Source organism: Heterodontus francisci, chromosome 1 (assembly GCF_036365525.1).
Source record: "Heterodontus francisci isolate sHetFra1 chromosome 1, sHetFra1.hap1, whole genome shotgun sequence".
Taxonomy (NCBI): Eukaryota; Metazoa; Chordata; class Chondrichthyes; order Heterodontiformes; family Heterodontidae; genus Heterodontus; species Heterodontus francisci.
Window position 1 is genome coordinate 214,286,986 of NC_090371.1, and position 20,243 is coordinate 214,307,228.

At 43.2% G+C, this 20,243-nt stretch overlaps 1 protein-coding gene across 1 annotated transcript in view; it reads right to left on the reverse strand.

The window, feature by feature from the left end:
- The window catches only part of LOC137355407 (reelin domain-containing protein 1-like), a 77,669-nt gene extending 57,674 nt beyond the window's left edge, over positions 1-19,995 (reverse strand). Inside the window, exons 1-2 of the mRNA XM_068020481.1 lie at positions 19,921-19,995; positions 4,037-4,259 (exon numbers count right to left, since the gene is read on the reverse strand). Of these exons, the coding sequence (XP_067876582.1) occupies positions 4,037-4,259; positions 19,921-19,932 (235 nt within the window). The 5' untranslated portion in view covers positions 19,933-19,995. The remainder of the gene's footprint in view (positions 1-4,036; positions 4,260-19,920) is intronic.
- Positions 19,996-20,243: the final 248 nt, after the last annotated feature.

Below are 20,243 nucleotides of genomic sequence, written 5' to 3' on the forward strand. Positions count from 1 at the left end.
AAGAAGTTATGCTAAACATTTATCGAACATTGGTTAGACTACACTTGGAGTACTGCATACAATTCTGGTCATCATATTATAAAAAAGATACAGAGGCGCTGGAGAGGGTGCATAAAAGATTTACAAGGATGAAATGCGGGGTATACCTATCGGGAATGAATGAATGAACAGGTTTGGTCTCTTTTCTCTTGAACAGAGAAGGCTGACATATAGGTCTTTAAAATTATGAAAGGTTCTGATACAGTAGGCACAAAGAGAATGTTTCCATTTGTGGCAAAGAGCAAAACTAAAGACCTTCAATATAAGAGTGTCCCCAAGAAACAAAATAGATAATTCAAAATTTACTTCTTTACCCAGGGAGTGGTGAGAATGTGGAATTCATAACCTTGGAGAGTAGTTGAAGCCACTGGTATAGATGCATTTAAGAGGAGGTTATGTAAGCATATGAGAGAGAAGGGAATAGAGGGTTAGGATAGATTTAGATGAGGAAAGACAGGGGGAGGTTCCAGCGGAGCATAAACAATAGACTGGTTAGACAAGGAGTTCGCAACCTGCGGCCCTTTAACAACTTATTTGCAGCTCCCAACCTTGTCCAGTTGGATCACATTAACACGAAAAAAGCCTAAACAAATTCAGTCAAGTCAGAGCCATGTTTCTATTGTGGGGATAAAAGGTCGATCATTATACTACACTTTACAGTTTCGAATGATTATTTTAAGAATGGCATCACTATTTTCTGAATAAACCTGTTCGAGTGGTATAGCTATACTATGGTTATAGATACCTAGCCGAAGGAAGATGGTAGTGGTTGTTGGAGGTCAATCAGCTCAGCTCCAGAAGTTCCTCAGGATAGTGTTCTAGGCCCAACCATCTTCAGCTGCTTCATCAATGACCTTCCTTCAATCATAAGGTCAGAAGTGGGGATGTTCGCTGATGATTGCACAATGTTCAGCACCATTCGCGACGCCTCAGATACTGAAGCAGTCCATGTAGAAATGCAGAAGACCTGGACAATATCCAGGCTTGGGCTGATAAGTGGCAAGTAACATTCGTGCCACACAAGTGCCAGGCAATGGTCATCTCCAACAAGAGAGAATCTAGCCATCTCCCCTTGACATTCAATGGCATTACCATTGCTGAATCCCCCACTATCAACATCCTGAGGGCTACCATTGATCAGAAACTGAACTGGAGTAGCCATATAAATGCCGTGGCTACAAGAACAGGTCAGAGGCTAGGAATCCTGCGGCAAGTAACTCACCTCCTGACTCCCCAAAGCCTTTTCACCATCTAGAAGACACAAGTCAGGACTGTGATGGAATACTCTCCACTTGCCTGGATGGGTGCAGCTCCAACAACACTCTAGAAGCTCGACACCATCCAGGACAAAGCAACCCGCTTGATCGGCACCCCATGCACAAACATACACTCCGTCCAACACCGATGCGCAGTGGCAGCTTTGTGTACAATCTACAAGGTGCACTGCAGCAACGCACCAAGGCTCCTTAAACAGCACCCTCCAAACCCGCGGCCTCTACCACCTAGAAGGATAAAGGCAGCAGATGCATGGGAACACCACTACCTGCAAGTTCCCCAGTTCCCCCCCAAGACACACACCATCCTGACTTGGAACTATATCGCCGTTCCTTCACTGTCGCTGGGTCAAAATCCTGGAACGCCCTTCCTAGCTGTGGGTGTACCTACCCCACATGGACTGCTGCGTTTCAAGAAGGCAGCTCACCACCACCTTCTCAAGGGCAATTACAGATGGGCAATAAATGCTGGCCTAGCCAGCGATGCCCACAACCCATGAATGAATAAAAAAAAAATTCAAGGCACAGGTTTTATGGTTGAGACCATTATTGTTTCTAACATTCTGAGATGATAAATTATTCTGAATGTGCTATTAGAAACTATTTTTTCATCATAAGAATCAATAGCCGAAAAAATTGTCTTATTCTACACCTTTTAAGTTAAAGTTTGTTTTAAAAATGACTTTACTGACAAAATTATAGGGGGAAAAAGCACAGTAATTCAGAGTGCAGTCTATTTAATTTTGTTTATTTCTATTGGAACAAAAATTCAGCACATATATTTTATTTATTAGATATGCAAATAACGCATTCTACCAGAGACACTTGGCAATTTGCCAAGTATTTGGTTTAGAAATACCGAATTATTGTTTTGCTGCTCCCAATAGTTTTTATTTTAGGCATTTTTTAAAAAAAGATTCTTCAGGTAAAAAAGGCTGCAGACCCCTGGATAAGACTGAACAGCCTGTTTCTGTGCAGTATATTCTATGTAATTCAATGCAACTGGGTTGTGCAGAAGCCTTGCAGTCAGCAAAATCTCCTTGAGCACCTGCCACACCGCTGCCTGTAGACTCTTGCAAATTAAAACGATAGAAAGCATCAAACACTTGTAGAATCGAGGCAACAACAGAAGAAATAAACCAACAATTAATCCTTAAGTAGTTGATGATCCCTTTAAATAGAGTTGGTGGTGGTTCTTCATGCTCCTTAATGCTATCTTCAGTTGTGCGAGGTTAAGAGAAGCCATTGGCTGGAGAGTGGAATTCTAAAATGGCAGCTCTGGTCTCAGATCAGCATTCCACACTGCTTGATGTCATGATCTGCCTGCCCTGCATACTTCCGGTGGGTGTTAGTTACGCACACTAATCCCTTCATCAATACAGCATCAGGCGCACTTCGTGTCAGAAGTATGTGCACACGTGCCATGAACACCATTTTGGAACCCTAAAGGGCCTTGTAGCATCCAAAAAATCAATTGCTACTGAGAACAATTTCACCCCCCGGGGGTTTCTCTCTCATCCATAAATTCTTCAAATTTGGGAGAGAATTTCAAGTTGATCCCTCTGCCTCAAAATATTTAGGCAGCTTCCATCAAAGATGCTTACCGTCACATAGCCATTTTCCTATCGGAAGGATTCCAAGACAAAATTTCTGAGGAAAGTATTATCAGAACAAATTCGTTGCTTTGTTTGCAACTTTGAGGAATCTCATATAGAGCCAAAAGCAGTACTTAATATTCTTTGGTGTCTCTTCTTGTACATTTCATGGGAAGGTCTTTTAGTTGCTAGTCAATGTGGCAAAGCAATTAACAAGTTAATAGAACGTTGTGAAATAGCCAGTATAGTATTATATAAAGGGTCAAGATTTCTCGGGGTCCGATGCCAGAGGTTATGCTGGGATTGCTCCCAATGCTTCACTGCTCCTGGCCTCCACCCACCCATGTATAAGGGGACCAATCTATTAAAAAAAATTAAAAGTGCTTTCCTCAGGAGTCTAGGTTGCTTAGATCCACCCAGATCCTACTGATAGTGCCCACACTCACCTGGATCCAACCAGTGGTGCCCACACCAACTCCAATCCCACCAGTGGTGTCCACACCCACTCCAATCCCACCAGTGATGTCCACACCAAATAGATGCCTTCGGTGGAGTCCACATTCACCCTTCTAGAGACGGGTACACTTCACCTTGCTTGGTGTACCAGCCTCCCGTGGTGCGCTAGGTCCCAATCCAGGATTGGGAGTAAGAATTCCCAATGTAGGAAGTCCTGTCCCTGGTTCTAACCCCTTAACATAATTTGCATGTAATTTTTGTTGTCTAAAAATTGTGGCTAAAATGGAACTGCATAAAAAAATATAAAATACCATACATAGATAATCCTACAGTATTCAAAGTTTAACAAGAAAATAGGACCAGAAGACATAAGTAGAAATCAGTAAGAAGTTAATTTAAAACAGATATCTGGAAGAATTACTTTGATCAAAGAGCAATAATTGTTTTCAATAACCTGCCAGGCAGAATTGTGATGAAATACACTGTGAGTGCCAGTGGAATCAGTTTCAGTGGGCCAAATTTATTTTTCTCACCCCTGGATTTCATATCGATTCTGGGACTTTGACATCTCCATGAAAAATCTTTTTTGTCTCATGCAGATTATAATAGTTGAAGCACTATAATTAATTATATGCGTCTTATAACTGCTCAGCAATCACCTGATTCCCTTACCTGGTACTTTGTCCCCAGGGAGGTAGGTAGACTTGTTGGTGTACACTGTGATAAAGCTGCTGCGTGGATCTTGAGGATGAGCACTGATGTGCTTTGGTTTCATGTCAGCACAAGCAGAGGTACTTGCACCGTGAGAAAATCCACTGGCGAAGGAGATCAGGCAAAGCACACCTAGTAGCCAGGCGAGCAGAACCACCTGACTTCTTAACATTTTCAACACAATCTGTTGCAAAACAGCCAGAAATAAATATTAAAGCACCATAAGAGAATAGAAATATCTAACAGGGGCTCAGGTCAAGAAGTGACCAGCCAGCCCAGCAGAAATACACAGATTCTCATCCCAACTAATATAGTTCTGTTTAGAGTGGCCAATCTAGAATAGCAGATGGTGTCAGATCTTCTCTCCCTCCAAAATAACAGTGTCTTGTTATAGATATTCCTTGACTATGCATTTCATTTATATCCCTTACCTTCTTAAAGCTGAGAATACACAGCAACTGGTACATAAATATCTGGGAGTAGATTTTAATCTTCACCACCTTGGCTGTAATCTGGTAAAGTGGATTGTCCGCCCATACTGAACCCACCCGATTTTCATTTCATTGATTCCAAATCCACCCAGGGTATTTAGCAATATTAGCAGGGTAAACAGGCTTTAGTTACATTAGGTGCGCTTCTGCATTTAGGTGACACTGCGAATATTCCTGAAATTTGCTGCCATTGATAACGGTCCTGGGCTTTAATTCCACGACATGTGCACCCATGGTTCAGTAGCACTGGGGCATGACCCTGGAATTTAGCAGGACTGAGATGGGGGTCCCGGTGTTTGATAGCAGTATGGTGGGGCTGATGAGAATTGACAGCATGGGGACAATCCATTGCTCCGCAGAAGGAAAACTGGGATTTGCAGAACTCAGGGGTTGAGTATGGGGTTTAACACACAAGTAGATTCCTGATATAAAAACAAGAAATGCTGGAACCACTCAGCAGGTCTGGCAGCATCTCTGGAAAGAGAAGCAGAGTTAACGTTTCAGGTCAGTGACCCTTCATCGGAACTGACAAATATTAGAAAAGTCACAGGTTATAAGCAAGTGAGGTGGGGGTGGGGCAAGAGATAACAAAGGAGGTGTAGATTGGACCAGGCCACAGAGCTGACCAAAAGGTAACGGAGCAAAGGCAAACAATATGTTAATGATGTGTTGAAAGACAAAGCATTAGTACAGATTAGCTGTTAATACACTGAATATTGAACAGCAGCAAGTGCAAACCTGAAAAAAAAACAGTGGGTAAGCAAACAGAACAAACTAAGATGAAATGAAAAAAATGCAAAAAAAAAAATTGTAAAAAATGTAAAAAAGAATGTAAAAAAAAGAGAAAAAAAAAAATAACTAAAAATGAAAGTAAAATGGGGGGCTGTCATGCTCTGAAATTATTGAACTCAATGTTCAGTCCGCCAGGCTGTAGTGTGCCTAATCGGTAGATGAGATGCTGTTCCTCGAGCTTGCGTTGATGTTCACTGGAACACTGCAGCAATCCCAGAACAGAGATGTGAGCATGAGAGCAGGGGGGAGTGTTGAAATGGCAAGCAACCGGAAGCTCAGGGTCCTGCTTGCGGACTGAGCGGAGATGTTCCGCAAAGCGGTCACCCAGTCTGCGCTTGGTCTCCCCAATGTAGAGGAGACCACATTGTGAGCAGCGAATACAGTATACTACATTGAAAGAAGTACAAGTAAATCGCTGCTTCACCTGAAAGGAGTGTTTGGGGCCTGGGATAGTGAGGAGAAAGGAGGTAAATGTGCAGGTATTACACCTCCTGCGATTGCAGGGGAAGGTGCCATGGGACGGGGACGAGGTGGTGGGGGTAATGGAGGAGTGGACCAGGGTGTCGCAGAGGGAACGATCCCTTCGGAATGCTGACAGGGGAAGGGAGGGGAAGATGCGACTGGTAATGGCATCACGCTGGAGGTGGCGGAAATGGCGGAGGATGATCCTTTGGATATGGAGGCTGCTGGGGTGAAAAGTGAGGACAAGGGGAACCCTGTCACGGTTCTGGGAGGGAGGGGCAGGGGTGAGGGTAGAGGTGCGGGGAATGGGCCGGACACGGTTGAGGGCCCTGTCAACCACAGTGGGGGGAAATCCTCGGTTGAGGAAAAAGGAAGTCATATCAGAAGCACCGTCATGGAAGGTAGCATCATCAGAGCAGATGCGTCAGAGACGGAGAAACTGGGAGAATGGAATGGAGTCCTTACAGGAGGTAGGGTGTGAAGAAGTGTAGTCGAGGTAGCTGTGGGAGTCGGTGGGCTTATAATGGATATTAGTAGACAACCTATCCCCAGAGATGGGGACAGAGAAGTTGAGGAAGGGAAGGGAAGTGTCAGAGATGGACCATGTAAAGGTGAGAGAAGGGTGGAAATTGGAAGCAAAGTTGATAAAGTTTTCCAGTTCGGGGCGGGAGCAGGAAACGGCACCGATACAGTCATCGATGTACCGGAAAAAGAGTTGGGGGAGGGGGCCTGAGTAGGACTGGAACAAAGAATGCTCGACATATCCCACAAAAAGACAGGCATAACTAGGACCCATGCGGGTACCCATAGCAACACCTTTTACTTGAAGGAAGTGCGTGGAGTTGAAGGAGAAGTTGTTCAATGTGAGAACAAGTTCAGCCAAGCGGAGGAGGGTGGTGGTGGATGGGGACTGGTTGGGCCTCTGTTCCAGGAAGAAGCAGAGAGCCCTCAAACCATCCTGGTGGGCGATGGAGGTGTAGAGCGATTGGACGTCCATAGTGAAGAGGAGGCGGTTGGGACCAGGAAACTGGAAATTGTCAAAATGACGTAGGGCGTCAGAAGAGTCACGGATGTAGGTGGGAAGAGACTGGACCAGTGGAGAAAAGATAGAGTCTAGATAGGTTTTTCAATGAAGAGATCAAGAGGAGCTAAGGGGCCAGGGGGAGGGGTCTAGGTAGAGGGAGAATGCTGGAGGCGGGTGAATGGGTCTGCTGGTTGGGGGGAGGACTCCTGGTCAAAGAAGTGAGCCCGGAGGCGGAGGCGACGGAAGAAGAGCTCAACGTCATGCCGAGCGCGAAATTCATTGAGGTGGGGGCGTAAGGGGATAAAACTGAGACCTTTGCTGAGTAGATTCCTGATGTCTGTCAGCATTGAGGGAAAGGGGAAGACATGTGCCTGCCATGTTATTCTGTATCATATGCAAGAGTTTTAATGTATATCATCCTAGAAATTGGTTCATGCCAACCTTTCAATGCAAACCGGGTGCAAAAGAACATTCCCTGTATCAGAATGGATAGGCCTGAGCCACACCTAATTTTGGGCTTCGGGCCTCATTCGCATGATGTCAGCGAGCAGCAGGCATATGCTGGGCATTCCCAGGCAGCTCGCCAGCAAAGGAATTCAATTTTGAGCCGTGGATAGATGCTCTAAGGTATGCCTTTGGAGAGGTAGGGAAGCAAGCGGAAGGAAGAAAGCAAAGCAAGCAAGGGCCAGCAATGGTCTTTGGGACTGCTGTGGTTCCAGGAGGAGCACTCCTGCTCCTCATGGCTCCATATTCAGGCATGTATTTCTTTAAAGACTTATCTTTTTTCTGGTGTCCTCCTGCAGTCCCTTCAAGGACTGTTGGTTAGGCTGCACGCAGACCACATTTACCTGAATGCAGCTGGCTCAGTAACAGATTCAAAGACCCAATGACTGTTTCAGGCATGTACCCTGGACACTTCTTTTTCTGCCTTCACCAATATGGAAGGCATGCTCTTCCAGTGTGTAATGAACATGTACACCATGCCCGCTATGTTGGATGCTTAGGCGTTTGCATCTGAAAACATGTCATCAAATTTCTAGGCCACAAAATCTATCTGTACAACAGTATTAAAATAGTACAGAAACTGGCATTTCCTGTTCCTCATCGGACAATCTCTGTCACACTTAATTAGAGGCAAATATGTTCTGCACAAATTTATTGCAGCAGATTGTCTAATGTATTCATATCATATGTAAATTATCTCCAACAAAAAAGCCAAATGGTGAGAAGCTGGGTTGGCAAATTATCAGGAGATTGTGGCAGGGGGATAGTAGCATAGTCATAATGTTACTGGACTAGTAATGCAGAGGTCTGGACTAATGATCTGGTAACATGAGTTCAAATCCTACAACGGCAGCTGGGAGAATTTAATTCAAATAATTAATTTGGAGTACAATGCCAATTTAATTAACAATAATCATGAAACTACTGGGTTGTGATTTTTTTTAAAAAGCCTATCTCGTTCACGAATGCCCTTTTTGAGAGGAAATCTCACCCAGTTTGGCCTACATGTGACTTCCGATCTACAGCAATGTGTTGACTCTTAACTGCCCTCCTGGATGACAGTAGAGAATAGATGAAGCAGGATGAATATGACAGATGTCAAGTGGATAATACAATTGAGAACCAGGCTGAATATAGAAGGTTCAGAGGTGAAGTGGAAAAAAACAAATAAGAGAAGCAAAGACAGAGTATGAGAAGAGACTTGCGGCTAACTTAAAAGGGAATCTAAAAGTTTTCTATAGGTACATAAATTGCAAAATAGTAAAAGGAGAAGTGTGGACGCTTAAGGACCTAAAAGGGGATTTACGCATGGAGATGGAGGACATGTCTTTACTAAGGAAGAAGTTATTGCCCAAGTCATAGTGAAAGAGGAGGTAGTTGAGACACTGAATGGGCTAAAAGTTGATAAAGAGGAGGTATGAGATGGACTGGCTGTACTTAAAATTGATAGGTCAACGGGACCAGATGAGATGCATCCAAGGAGACTAAGGGTGGAAATTCTGGAGGCACAGGCCATAATCTTCTAATCCTCCTTAAATACAGGGGTGGTGCTAAAGGACTAGAGAACAGCAAATGTCATACCCTTGTTCAAAAATGGTGTAAAGATAAGTCCAGCAACTACAGGCCAGTCAGTTTAACCTTGGTGGTAGGAAAGCTTTTAGAAACAATAATTGGGAACAAAATTAATAGTCACTTGGACAAATGTGGATTAATTAAGGAAAGCCAGCATAGATTTGTTAAGGGTAAATCTTGTTTAACTAACTTGCTTGAGTGTTTTGATGAGGTAACAGAGAGGATTGATGAGGGTAATGTGGTTTTTGTGGTGTACGTGGACTTCCATAAGGCATTAGATAAAGTGCCACATTTGTCAGCAAATGTAGAGCCCATGGAATAAAAAGGACAGTAGCAGCATGGATATGAAATTGGCTGAGTGACAGGAAACAGACAGTAGCTGCGAACAGTTGTTTTTCGAACTGGAGAAAGGTATATAGTGGGGTTCCCCAGGGGCTGGTGTTAGGACCCCTGCTTTTCTTGATATATATTAATAACCTAGACTTGTGTTTACATGGCACAATTTCAAAATTTGCAGATGACACAAAACTTGGAAGTATTGTGATCTGTGAGGAGGATAATGATAAACTTCAAGAGGACATCGACAGGCTGGTGGAATGGGCAGACAATTGGCAGATGAAATTTAATGTAAAAAAGTGTAAAGTGATTCATTTTGGTAGGAAGAGTGAGGAGAGGCAATATAAAATAAAGGTTACAATTCTAAAGAGGGTGCATGAGCAGAGAGACCTGGGGGTATATGTGCACAAATCATTGAAGGTTGCAGGGCAGGTTGAGGAATTGGTTAATAAAGCATATGGGATCCTGGGCTTTAGAATTAGGGGCACTGAGTGCAAAAACAAGGAAGTTATAATAAACCTGTATACGACACTGGTTCGGCCTCAAATGGAGTATTGTGTCCAGTTCTAGGTACCACACTTTCGGAAGGATGTTAAGACATTCAAGAGGGTGCAGAAAAGATTCTTGAGAATGGTTCCAGGGATGAGGAGCTTCAGTTACATGGATAGGTTGTAGAAGCTGGGTCTGTTCTCCTTGGAGAAGAGAAGATTAAGAGGAGATTTGATAGAGGTGTTCAAAATCATGAGGGGTCTGGACAGAATAGATTGGGAGAAATTGTTCTCATGGGCTGAAGGATCCAGAACACAAGGTCACTGATTTAAGGTGACTGGCAAAAGAAGCAACAGCGACATGAGGAAAAACTTTTTTACGCAGTGAGTGACTAAGGTCTGGAATGCACTGCCTGCGAGTGTGGTGAAGGCAGATTCAATTGAGGTCTTCAAAAGAGAATTGGATAACTATCTGAAGAGAAAAAATTGCAGAGATGTGGGGAAAAGGCAGCGGGAGTAGGACTAGGTCAGTTGCTCTTGCAGAGACCCGGCACAGACATGATGGGCCAAATAGCCTCCTTCTGTGCTGTAACCATTCAATGATTCTATGATTCTAAGCCGTGGGTCTGATAGAAGAAATTACGCTGATATGAGCTGGGGGGAGTGAAAGTGAATGAGGCAGATGAAGCAGTTAGGCTCAACTGTTGGGCCAAAGATGTTCAGGAGCTCAGCATGTTGGGTGTCAGAGTAAGGATCCAGGAATAAGGATGGGAAGGAGATCTGAAGCCTTAACCAGAGAGCTGCCTGTGAAGGTTCAGAAGGTGTCTGCAGCTCGTTTTAATGTAAATGAGGCTCAAAACCAAATATTGAGTGGGCCATGGACCTACCCATTCCAGTGCAGAGATTGTTTGCACCAGCAGACCGATTTCTAGGCTGCGGTTCCTTGGGGACAGGTAACCCTCTGATACCTCATTCAAGTACCCAACCTAACGTGTAAGCCTACTCAACAAGCATCTGCAGACTATTAACTGTGGGTAGCATTACAGCCAAACCCAATTCATTCCTCACTCTCACACTCTGCAGCATCAGTCACTACATATCGGTTAGGGGTGAGAACTTTGGCTAATTTTCCCCGCCTTAATCTAGTGGTACTGAGGCTAACCTGCATTCTTACTGAGATCAGCTGACTCAGCAAAGACCAGGGATAGAACATGGGATGCTCCTAGTTTGTATGGCTCCACCACTCACTGCCTTAAGCACCTGAGCCAACAAGGGAGCCTCGGGACATTTCAATTTGCTTGTATCAAAAACACAATCTTCAGCATTTAAAACTACATCAGTGATTTGAAGGGCCTGCCCTGAAATGCTGTCAGACACCAGATCTGGAAAAAAATTAGGGTTTGGATCATCACTCAAACTCAGCTTCCAAATTCCTGGATTCCTCTGGATATCAAGATCACACTTCTATGTTGAACTACATTTGCTACTCTGTATGACTCAGTTTCTGCCTCTCATCTGTTGCTCTTTTACAATAGTCAAAGTAACTTTGAACAGTTTACAGCCCTTCCCCTACCACTGCTGTGACTAAGGAACTTTGGTCACCTGCTGAGCCTGTGATTGGCCACTGGTCATACTGGCTTTTCAGCTTCAGTCTGTTCTAGATCAAGAAAATCACACACCTGGGCTGAAGAATAAACTGCTGTAGCTTCTGGATTTTAAGGTGTCCTCCAACTTCGCCATCATCCCCCTGATCCTGCAACTGATTCTGTACACCTCCAGAATTTTTATTCCCATGGAAATACCTCCAATAGTGCTACCTCCGAAACTCTACGCTCAAATAGCTTCTGGACCTCACTCGCCTCACCTGTCTCTGAATTCTGACAGTAGTTTGTCAATGCTCCATGTTGACTCCACTCTACCAACATCAACATTATCCCAATACAGGCCCTCTGACTCTAACTCTGAACTCCCTCCTATTGTCTCCTATCTATTTCCTGTTTACCATCAAGTTTTTATATACCCTAATAACTGTTACGTAACCGGGCCTATGTAATTTGAATGTTCTGTATCCATTCCCGTGCAACTCCAGACCCAAACCCATCACCCACCTTCCATTTTTTTCTCCTTTTTTTTTAAACTTCTTTTCTCTTTACCCCTCCTAGGCCCTTCTCTTCTATCGTGCCTTCTTTCACTTCTCCCCTCTCAGGTACTCTAGCCTCCCAATTCCCTACCCCAACCCTTCAGTACTCCTCAAGCTTCCTGTACTCCTGCTGCCGTCTCAGCTTGGCTCCCTCTTAGATAAACCTACAGCTTCCCTCTGCGTCTCCCATGACATCCTCTGAAGGGCGCACTGAGGCACTCGGTGCTAGCAAGCAGCAACTGTAATTGCCCCATTTACTACCTCGCCGAACTACCTGCCCAGTGCATCTGCTGGGGGGGCTAATCTTGCCAACCTCCTTCCCATCCAACTCACTGTTCCCATTGCTGACTCTGTAGACTCTGCCAGTGCATCAGCTCTCACCGCCCCTTTATGTATCTCCCCTGTGAACAAGGCCCTTGCCATCCATTAACTTATTGTGAATGATTGCATCGACATCATGGCCTTAGCGGAAACCTGGCTGAGGGGCGATGACACCTTCCCTCTAAATGAATCCTCCCCACCTAAATGTACCTTCCACCACTCGCCTTGCCAAGACTATCATGGTGGCAGTGTGACTGTTATCACCAAATCACACCTTGACCTTTCCCCCTACTCCTTTGGCACATTCTGCTCCTTTAAGCATCTCACCTTGTTCCACCCCTTCTCACATCTCATTCAATATTTTCGTTCTCTACCGCCCATCCAAGTACGATAAAAAAAAATTTCACTGACAAATCATAACTTCTTTCCTCTCTTTCTGCACCGAACGACTTCTCATCCTCAGTGATTTCAACCTCCATTGCAGCTCATCATGCTTATCTCTCCTGAGTTCACAGCCCTTTTATCCTCCCTTAATCTCTCCCTCCATGCAAACAACCCCACTCCACCCCCATATTCACAGCCACCTATTTGACTTTGCCATCTCACACAGATAAGGTCATCTCTGATCATTTCCTTGCATGACACTCTACCTACATCCCCCTACCACTTCCAACCCTACCTCCTTCTGTGTCCGTCCCTGGAAAAATCTATCCCTCACTTACAACTGCACTTTCAAAATCCCAACTGTCTAGCCTTTGGCCCTCTAAACACTGCAACATTTCTGCAGCTACTGATTTGCTCAACCCCACCCTCACTTCTATCTTTGAGACTCTTGTCCCCAATAAAATCATTGCTCTGCCATACCCCGGCCATTCCCCTGGTATGGCCCTCATCTCTACTCCTTTAAGTCCAAGGGGTGCAGACTTGAACGGATAAGGTGAACAAGTGGTTTCGCCAGATCTGGCTGCACCACAAAAAGTACTGTGGAAAGAGGGAGCTGTTCCACTGGGACACACTTCATCAAAATCGCGCTGGGACCAGTGTCCTGATGAATCTAGGGCTGTAGAGAGGGATGAGCTGGGACCAAAGTCCTGGCAAATTAAATAGCATGGGCTATTGAGAGGGCTTTAAACTAAATAGTGGGGGGAGGATTCAGGTGAGGGGGAATTTATAAAGTTAAAGAGAAATGACAAGGCAATACTGCAGGGTAGCGATATGGGTAATGACAAACAGAGTGTGGTAGGAAGTGACGGAGCGTACAAATATAAGCGTGCACCAGCAAATAGAGTCAGAGTAGGGAAAAATGGTAAAAAGATAGAATTAAAGGCTCTTTATCTCAATGAACACAGCATTCATAACAAAACAGATGAATTGATGGCACAAATAGAAATAAATGGGTATGTTCTGATAGTCATTACAAAAATGTGGTTGCAAGATGACCAAGGGTGGGAACTGAATATTCAAGGATATTTGAAATTTCAGAAGGATAAGAAGAAAGGAAAAGGAGGTGGGGTAGCTCTGTTAATAAACAATGAGATCAGTATAGACGTGAGAAATGGATTTGGCTCAGAAGGTGGAGAAGATCAAAATGGAGAATCAGTTTGGGTGGAGGTAAGAAATAGCAAGAGAAAGACATTGGTGGGAGTAGTTTATATGCCACCCTAACAGTAGCTACACTCTAGGGTCAGATGACCTGGCCTGTGTATTTGAGAACTGCCTCACTGTCTGTTAAGAATAAAAGGACACATTCCAGGATAATAGGTGTCAATTACACCCATCATGAAACCATCAAGAGACATTCCTGAATTGAATGGGTTCTTCTGAAACAAAGAAGGTGTGAAGTATCCACATCATAATAGAATCACAATCATCCAGACTTTAATCCATGGATGGCCATGGATTCCACATCCTGGTCTATTGTGTGGTCACACCAGGGAAGGGAAACCATGTGTCAGGTACCAGAAATGCTAATGATGAATAGTGACCTTAAAAAGTAATCCTCTGAAGAGCGAGAGAGAGGAGGCAGGAGTGGGGGGGGGGGGGGAAGAGAGAGAAAGCGATCACAAGAACATCACAGAGAAGCAGTCCAGCCAGGCAAGGAAGGAGCCCTGCTGCTAATTCTACACTTCAACTTGCTGCAGCAAAGAGCTGAAAGTGACCTGTCATCTCTAATCTGAAATCTTAACCACTAGAAATCTACAACATCTCAACAAGTGAAGACTACAAACAACCCAGGCCTGCATCTTTAAAACAGACTGCTCGACTTAGAAGATTCAATACGTTTACCATAAACTATGAACACACCTTGAACCCTTATCCCTTGCCTTCTAACTATCTTCTTTTGAGAGTACATGTGAGGGTGAATGTGTGCGTGAGTGGTGTTGTGAACATTTTGGGGAATTAATATTGTTCAATAAATAGTTAATCCTCTGTTTTAAACCTACAAGAAAACCTGTCATTGTCTGTTTAGTTGGCAAGTAAACTCATCATTTTAAACAAAACACGATTGTGGTCAGTTGGGAGCTGAACAGTGGGAACCACACACACACCTTACCACCTGTCCATAACAAAAGAAAGGCACTGCAATAATCTTGGCTGATTTTAATCTTCTTATAGATTGTAAAAATCAAATTGGCAAAGGTAGCCTTGAGAATGAGTTCTTAAAGTGTATTCAGGACAGTTTCTTAGAACAATACGTTGTGAAACAAACCAGGGAACAGGCTATTTTAGACCTGGTAATGTGCGATGAAACAGGATTAATTAATTATCTCATAGTAAAGGATCCTCTAGGGAAGAGTGATCATCATGTGATAGAATTTCACATTCAGTTTGAGGGTCAGAAACTTGGATCTGAAACTAGAGTCTTAAACTTAAATAAAGACAATTACAAAGGCATGAAGACAGAGCTAGCTAAAGTTGATTGGGAAAATAGGTTAAAAGGTAAGACGATCGTGTCACATAGGCCCCTACCTAGCAAGAATGAGGCATATTAATTTCACCACATGGGCACTGAATTTCAAATTGTTGCTGGGAAGAAGAGAAGGCCTGATACAAGGGGTTGCCAAGCCCCTGGCTGGAAAGACATTTTTGCATATTAACAGACAGTATTTGGAGACAAAGGACCATTCCCTGACCTACCCAATACACAAAGTCAGAAGTGGTTATACCAGTCACGTGACTACCCTGCTAGCCAACTTGGGAAGTTTTAAATTGTGGAGACACTGTTTGAACTGGCAGAAAGCTCTTTGCTGCTGGACTGAAGCAGACCTCCTCTCCTGTCTGCTCCCATCTCTTTCTCCTGGAACTCCAAAAACTAACTGAAGACCCATGAACCCAGAGAGAAAAGTCTCCTACAGTGAACAAGGTTTATGAAGAATACTGGGCCCCAATGAAAAGCAAGACCTACCTACAATCAAGGACTACAGTGAGCTTGAAGTAACAACAACTCTTCAGATATTGCCTCAAATCTTTCCACTTTAATTTTTTTTCTGCTCTTTTCTGGTTCTATTTGCATGTGTGTATCGCGTATGCATGCTAGCGTGGGTGCATCGTGTATCTGTAGGCATCAACCGAATTAGAATTTAAGTTTAAGTTAAATAAAATTTCACCTTTCTTCTTTAAACATAAGAAAGCCTGTTTGTGCTCATTTCTTTACCTTATAATTGGAAAGTGGTGAACAATGATTCACCAAGGGGAAGCTAAAAACATGGTGTGTTTAAAAATAAAACCCTGTTACAGTAACACCAGGTGAAGGCTGAAAGGGAACCCTAGACCTCTTTCGCACCTGGTCGTAACAGTAGATAAGCAGTGGCAGACTTTTAAGAAGATATTTCATAACTCTCAACAAAGATACATTCCATTGAGAAAGAAAAACTCTACGAAAAGGACGAACCATCCTTGACTAATTAAGGAAGTTAAGTATGGTATCAAGTTATAAAAAGGCGTACAATGCTGAGAAGATTAATGGTAGGCCAGAAGATTGCGAAAATTTTAGAAACCAGAAAAGGATGAAAAAAAATAATGAGGGAGAAATTAGAATATGAGAGCAAACTAGCAAGAAATATAAAAACTAGCAAGAAATATAAAAAACAGATAGTAAGAAGTTCTACAAACATATAAAAAGGAAAATAGCAGCTAAAGTAACATTGGTCCTTTAGAGGATGAGACTGGGGAATTAATAATGGGAAACAAGTAAATGACAGAGACTTTGAATAAGTATTTTGTATCTATCTTTATGACAGAAGATGTTAAAAGCATCCCAACAATAGTAGAAAATCAAGGGACAAAAGGGAGGGAGGACCGTGAAACAATCATTATCACTAGAGAAAAAGTACTAGGAAAACTAAAGTTTTTTTAGGGACTAAAGGCTGACGAGTCCCCTGGACCTGATGGCCTGCATCCTAGGGTCTTAAAAGAAGTAACTGCAGAGATAGTGAATGCATTGGCTGTAAGCTTCCAAAATTCCCTAGATTCTGGAAAGGTCCCAGTGGATTGGAAAATCGCAAATGTACACGCCTATTCAAGAAAAGAGGGAGACAGAAAGCAGGAAACTATAGGACAATTAGCCTAATGTCTGTCATTAAGGAAATAGTAGCAGGACATTTAGAAAATCATAATACAATCAAACAGAGTCAACATGGTTTTATGAAAGGGAAATTGTGTTTGGCAAACTTATTAGAGTTCTTTGAGGATGTAACAAGCACGGTGGATAAAAGGGAACCAGTAGATGTCATGTATTTGGATTTCCAAAAGGCATTCGATGAGGCGCTACATAAAAGGTAAGACAAGATAAGAGCTCATAGTGCTGGAGGTAATATATTAGATTGGATAGAGGATTGGCTAACTAACAGAAACAGAGAGCAGGGATAAATGGGTCATTTTCAAGTTGACAAACTCTAACTAGTGGAGTGCCACAGAGATTAAGTGCTGGGGGCTCAACTATTTACAATCTATATTAATGATTTGGATGAAGGGACAGAGTGCACTGCAGCCAGATTTGCTGACAATACAAAGATAGGTGGGAAAGCAAGTTGTGAGGAGGACACAGAGAGTCTGCAAAGGGATATAGATAGGTTAAGTGTGTGGGCAAAAATTTGGCAGATGAAGTAGAATGTAGGAAAAACAGAAAAGCAGAATATTATTTAAACAGAGAGAGACTACAGAATTCTGTGGTACAGAGGGATCTTGGTGTCCTTGTACATGAATCACAAAAAGTTAGCATCGAGGTACCACAGATAAATCGGAAGGCAAATGGAATGTTGGCCTTTATTGCAAGGGAGATGGAGTATAAAAGTTGGGCAGTCTTGCTACAACTGTACAGGGCATTGGTAAGAACACACCTAGAGTGCTGTGTACAGTGTTGATCTCCTTATTGAAGGAGGGATAAACTTACATTGGAGGCAACTCAGAGAAGGTTCAGTAGGTTGATTCCTGGGATGAAGGTGTTGTCTTATGAGGAAAGGTTGAGCAGGTTGGGCCTATACTCATTGGAGTTTAGAAAATGGAGAGGTGATCTTATTGAAACATGTCAGTGTCAGATTCTGAGGGAAATTGACAGGGTAGATGCTGAGAGGATGTTTTCCCCTTGTGGGGGAATCTAGAACTAGGGGGCACAGTTTCAGAATAAGGGGTCTCCATTTAAAATGGAGATGAGGAAGAATTTCTTCTCTTGCAGAGTCTTTAATCTTTGGAATACTGTACCCAAGAGCAATGGAGGCTGGGTCATTGAATATATTCAAGGCTGAATTAGACAGATTTTTGATCTACTGGGGAGTCAAGGGTTTGGGGGGGTGGGGGTGGGCAGGCAGGAATGTGGTGTTGAGGCCACGATCAGATTAACTATGATCTTATTGAATGGCAGGGCAGGTGCGAGGGGCCGAATGGCCTACTCCTGCTCCTATTTCTTTTGTTCTATGTTCAGTACCTTCAGCCAATTTTTTGATATCATGTGAAGTAAATCAAATTGTCTGAAGTCTGGCATCAATGATGTTGGGGGCCTCAAGAAGAGGCTGAGATGGACCATCCACTTGGCACTTCTGGCTGAAGATGTTTGCAAATGCTTCAGCCTTGTCTTTTCCATTCGCATGCTGGCCTCCTCCATCATTGAGGATGGGGATGTTTTTGGAATTTCCTCCTCCGGTTAGTTGTTCAATTGACCCTCGCTATCATTCCATCCCTCTGGTTGGCAAATGTCTGATGCTAAACCAGACTCTTCACAACCTTGGTGTCATATTTGACCCAAAGTTGAGCTTCCAATCACATGTCTGCGTCATCACTAAGACTGCCTATTTCCACCTCCATAACATCGGCTAACTCCACCCCTGCCTCAGCTTATCTGCTGCCGAAACCTTCACCCATGCCTTTGTTACCTCTAGACTTGACAATTCCATAGCACTCCTGGCCAACCTCCCACATTCATCCCTCCTTAAACTTGAGGTTATCAAAAACTCTGCTGTCCATGTCCTTACTTGTGCCAAGTCCCGTTCACCCATCATCCCTGTATTTGCTGACCTACATTGGCTTCCGGGCAAGCAATGCCTCAATTTTAAAATTCACATTCAAGTCCCTCCATGGCTTCGCCCCTCCCAATCTCTATAATCTCTTCCAGCCCGACAACTGGCCTAGCTATCTGTGCTTCTTCATTCTGGCCTCTTGAGCTTCCCTGATTTTAATCACTCCAGCAGCCTTCAGTTGCCTAGCCCCTAAGCTCTGGAATTTCCCTCCCTACACCTCTCTACCTCTCTTTCCTCCTTTATGGCGTTCCTTGAAACCTATCTCTTTGCCCAAGCTTTTGTCATCTGATCTAATTTCTCCTTATGTGTCAAATTTTGCTTTATAATGCTCCTGTGAAAAGCCTTGGTACGTTTTATTCTGCTAAAGGCACTATATAAATACAAGCTGTTGTTATTCTTGGGTAACTGAGCCAGGTCCTGCTTTAGCTCTGGTCTATTTGAGCAGCAGTAGTTTTCACATTGCGATTTTTCAGCCTGTTTTTACTTAAAGGTATACAGTTAATAGCAGCAGAAACAATGAGTGAAACAAACCCGCAGCAGTGATTACATCACCGTGTGCTGCTGTGTTCAGAAAAGAGGAAAAGATTTTGCCAGACTCTTTAAAAGGAGTCAGTGATTTGAAACAATTGTCATTAGACTTGTAACAGGTAAGGGAGAATTGCACAAATTCCGAACCCCAAACTCTGGAGCACAATAGTACAGTGTAAGTATTGGGCATAAACTCTAACCAAAATTGATGCATGAACTACATATGGGGGTGAAATTGGTCAGCAGCAGCATAAAACAGCCTCCCATTTTACACCTGCCTGAATTTCTTCTCCATTGACTTGAATAGAGAAGAAGATTGAACAGGATCTAAAACAGGTGGCCAATTCGCAAACTCCTGTTTGTGCTACCATTGATGACCAATTTCACCCCCTATGTGTTTTATATACATATTATTTATACAAATTACACTTCAAAACTTTAGTCCATTATATCAATATGAAATCATCATTATAGCCTTACCGTCCCTACCCCCACCATTAGCCCACATGACATTCATTAAAAGAAAGATCTGCCTCTGAATGGATGTGCAGTTAATCCACTGAAACAAGCAATACTGCTGTATCATAAAGGATCCATAGGGCTGCTTACAATAAAACCTAATCACTTACCTTATTAATACTTATGAAAAGTACAGTAATCATTAAACAGACTGACCTTTGTGCGCATTTCCCTCCGAGACAAGCTGTGTATTAACCACGTATAATGTATTGGGGCTTTCTGATCAAGGAAGTGCATTCTCCGAAAAGTGTCTGAACTTTTCCCTCTAATGGCAAGCGCAACAGCTGTGGCTTTAATAATTGCGAAATGTTTTGTGATGTCAGTCTCTTGCTTTAATCCCATTAGCAGCAAACAAAGTTTTTCTTTTTTCCTCTCTCGCTCTCCCTGTCTAATCTGTGTTGTACAAACAAAAAGGAGTTGGTTTAATTTCTGGTCTCCCTGTGCCCATCCTGAAGACTCTGTTTTCCAGTCGTTTGATC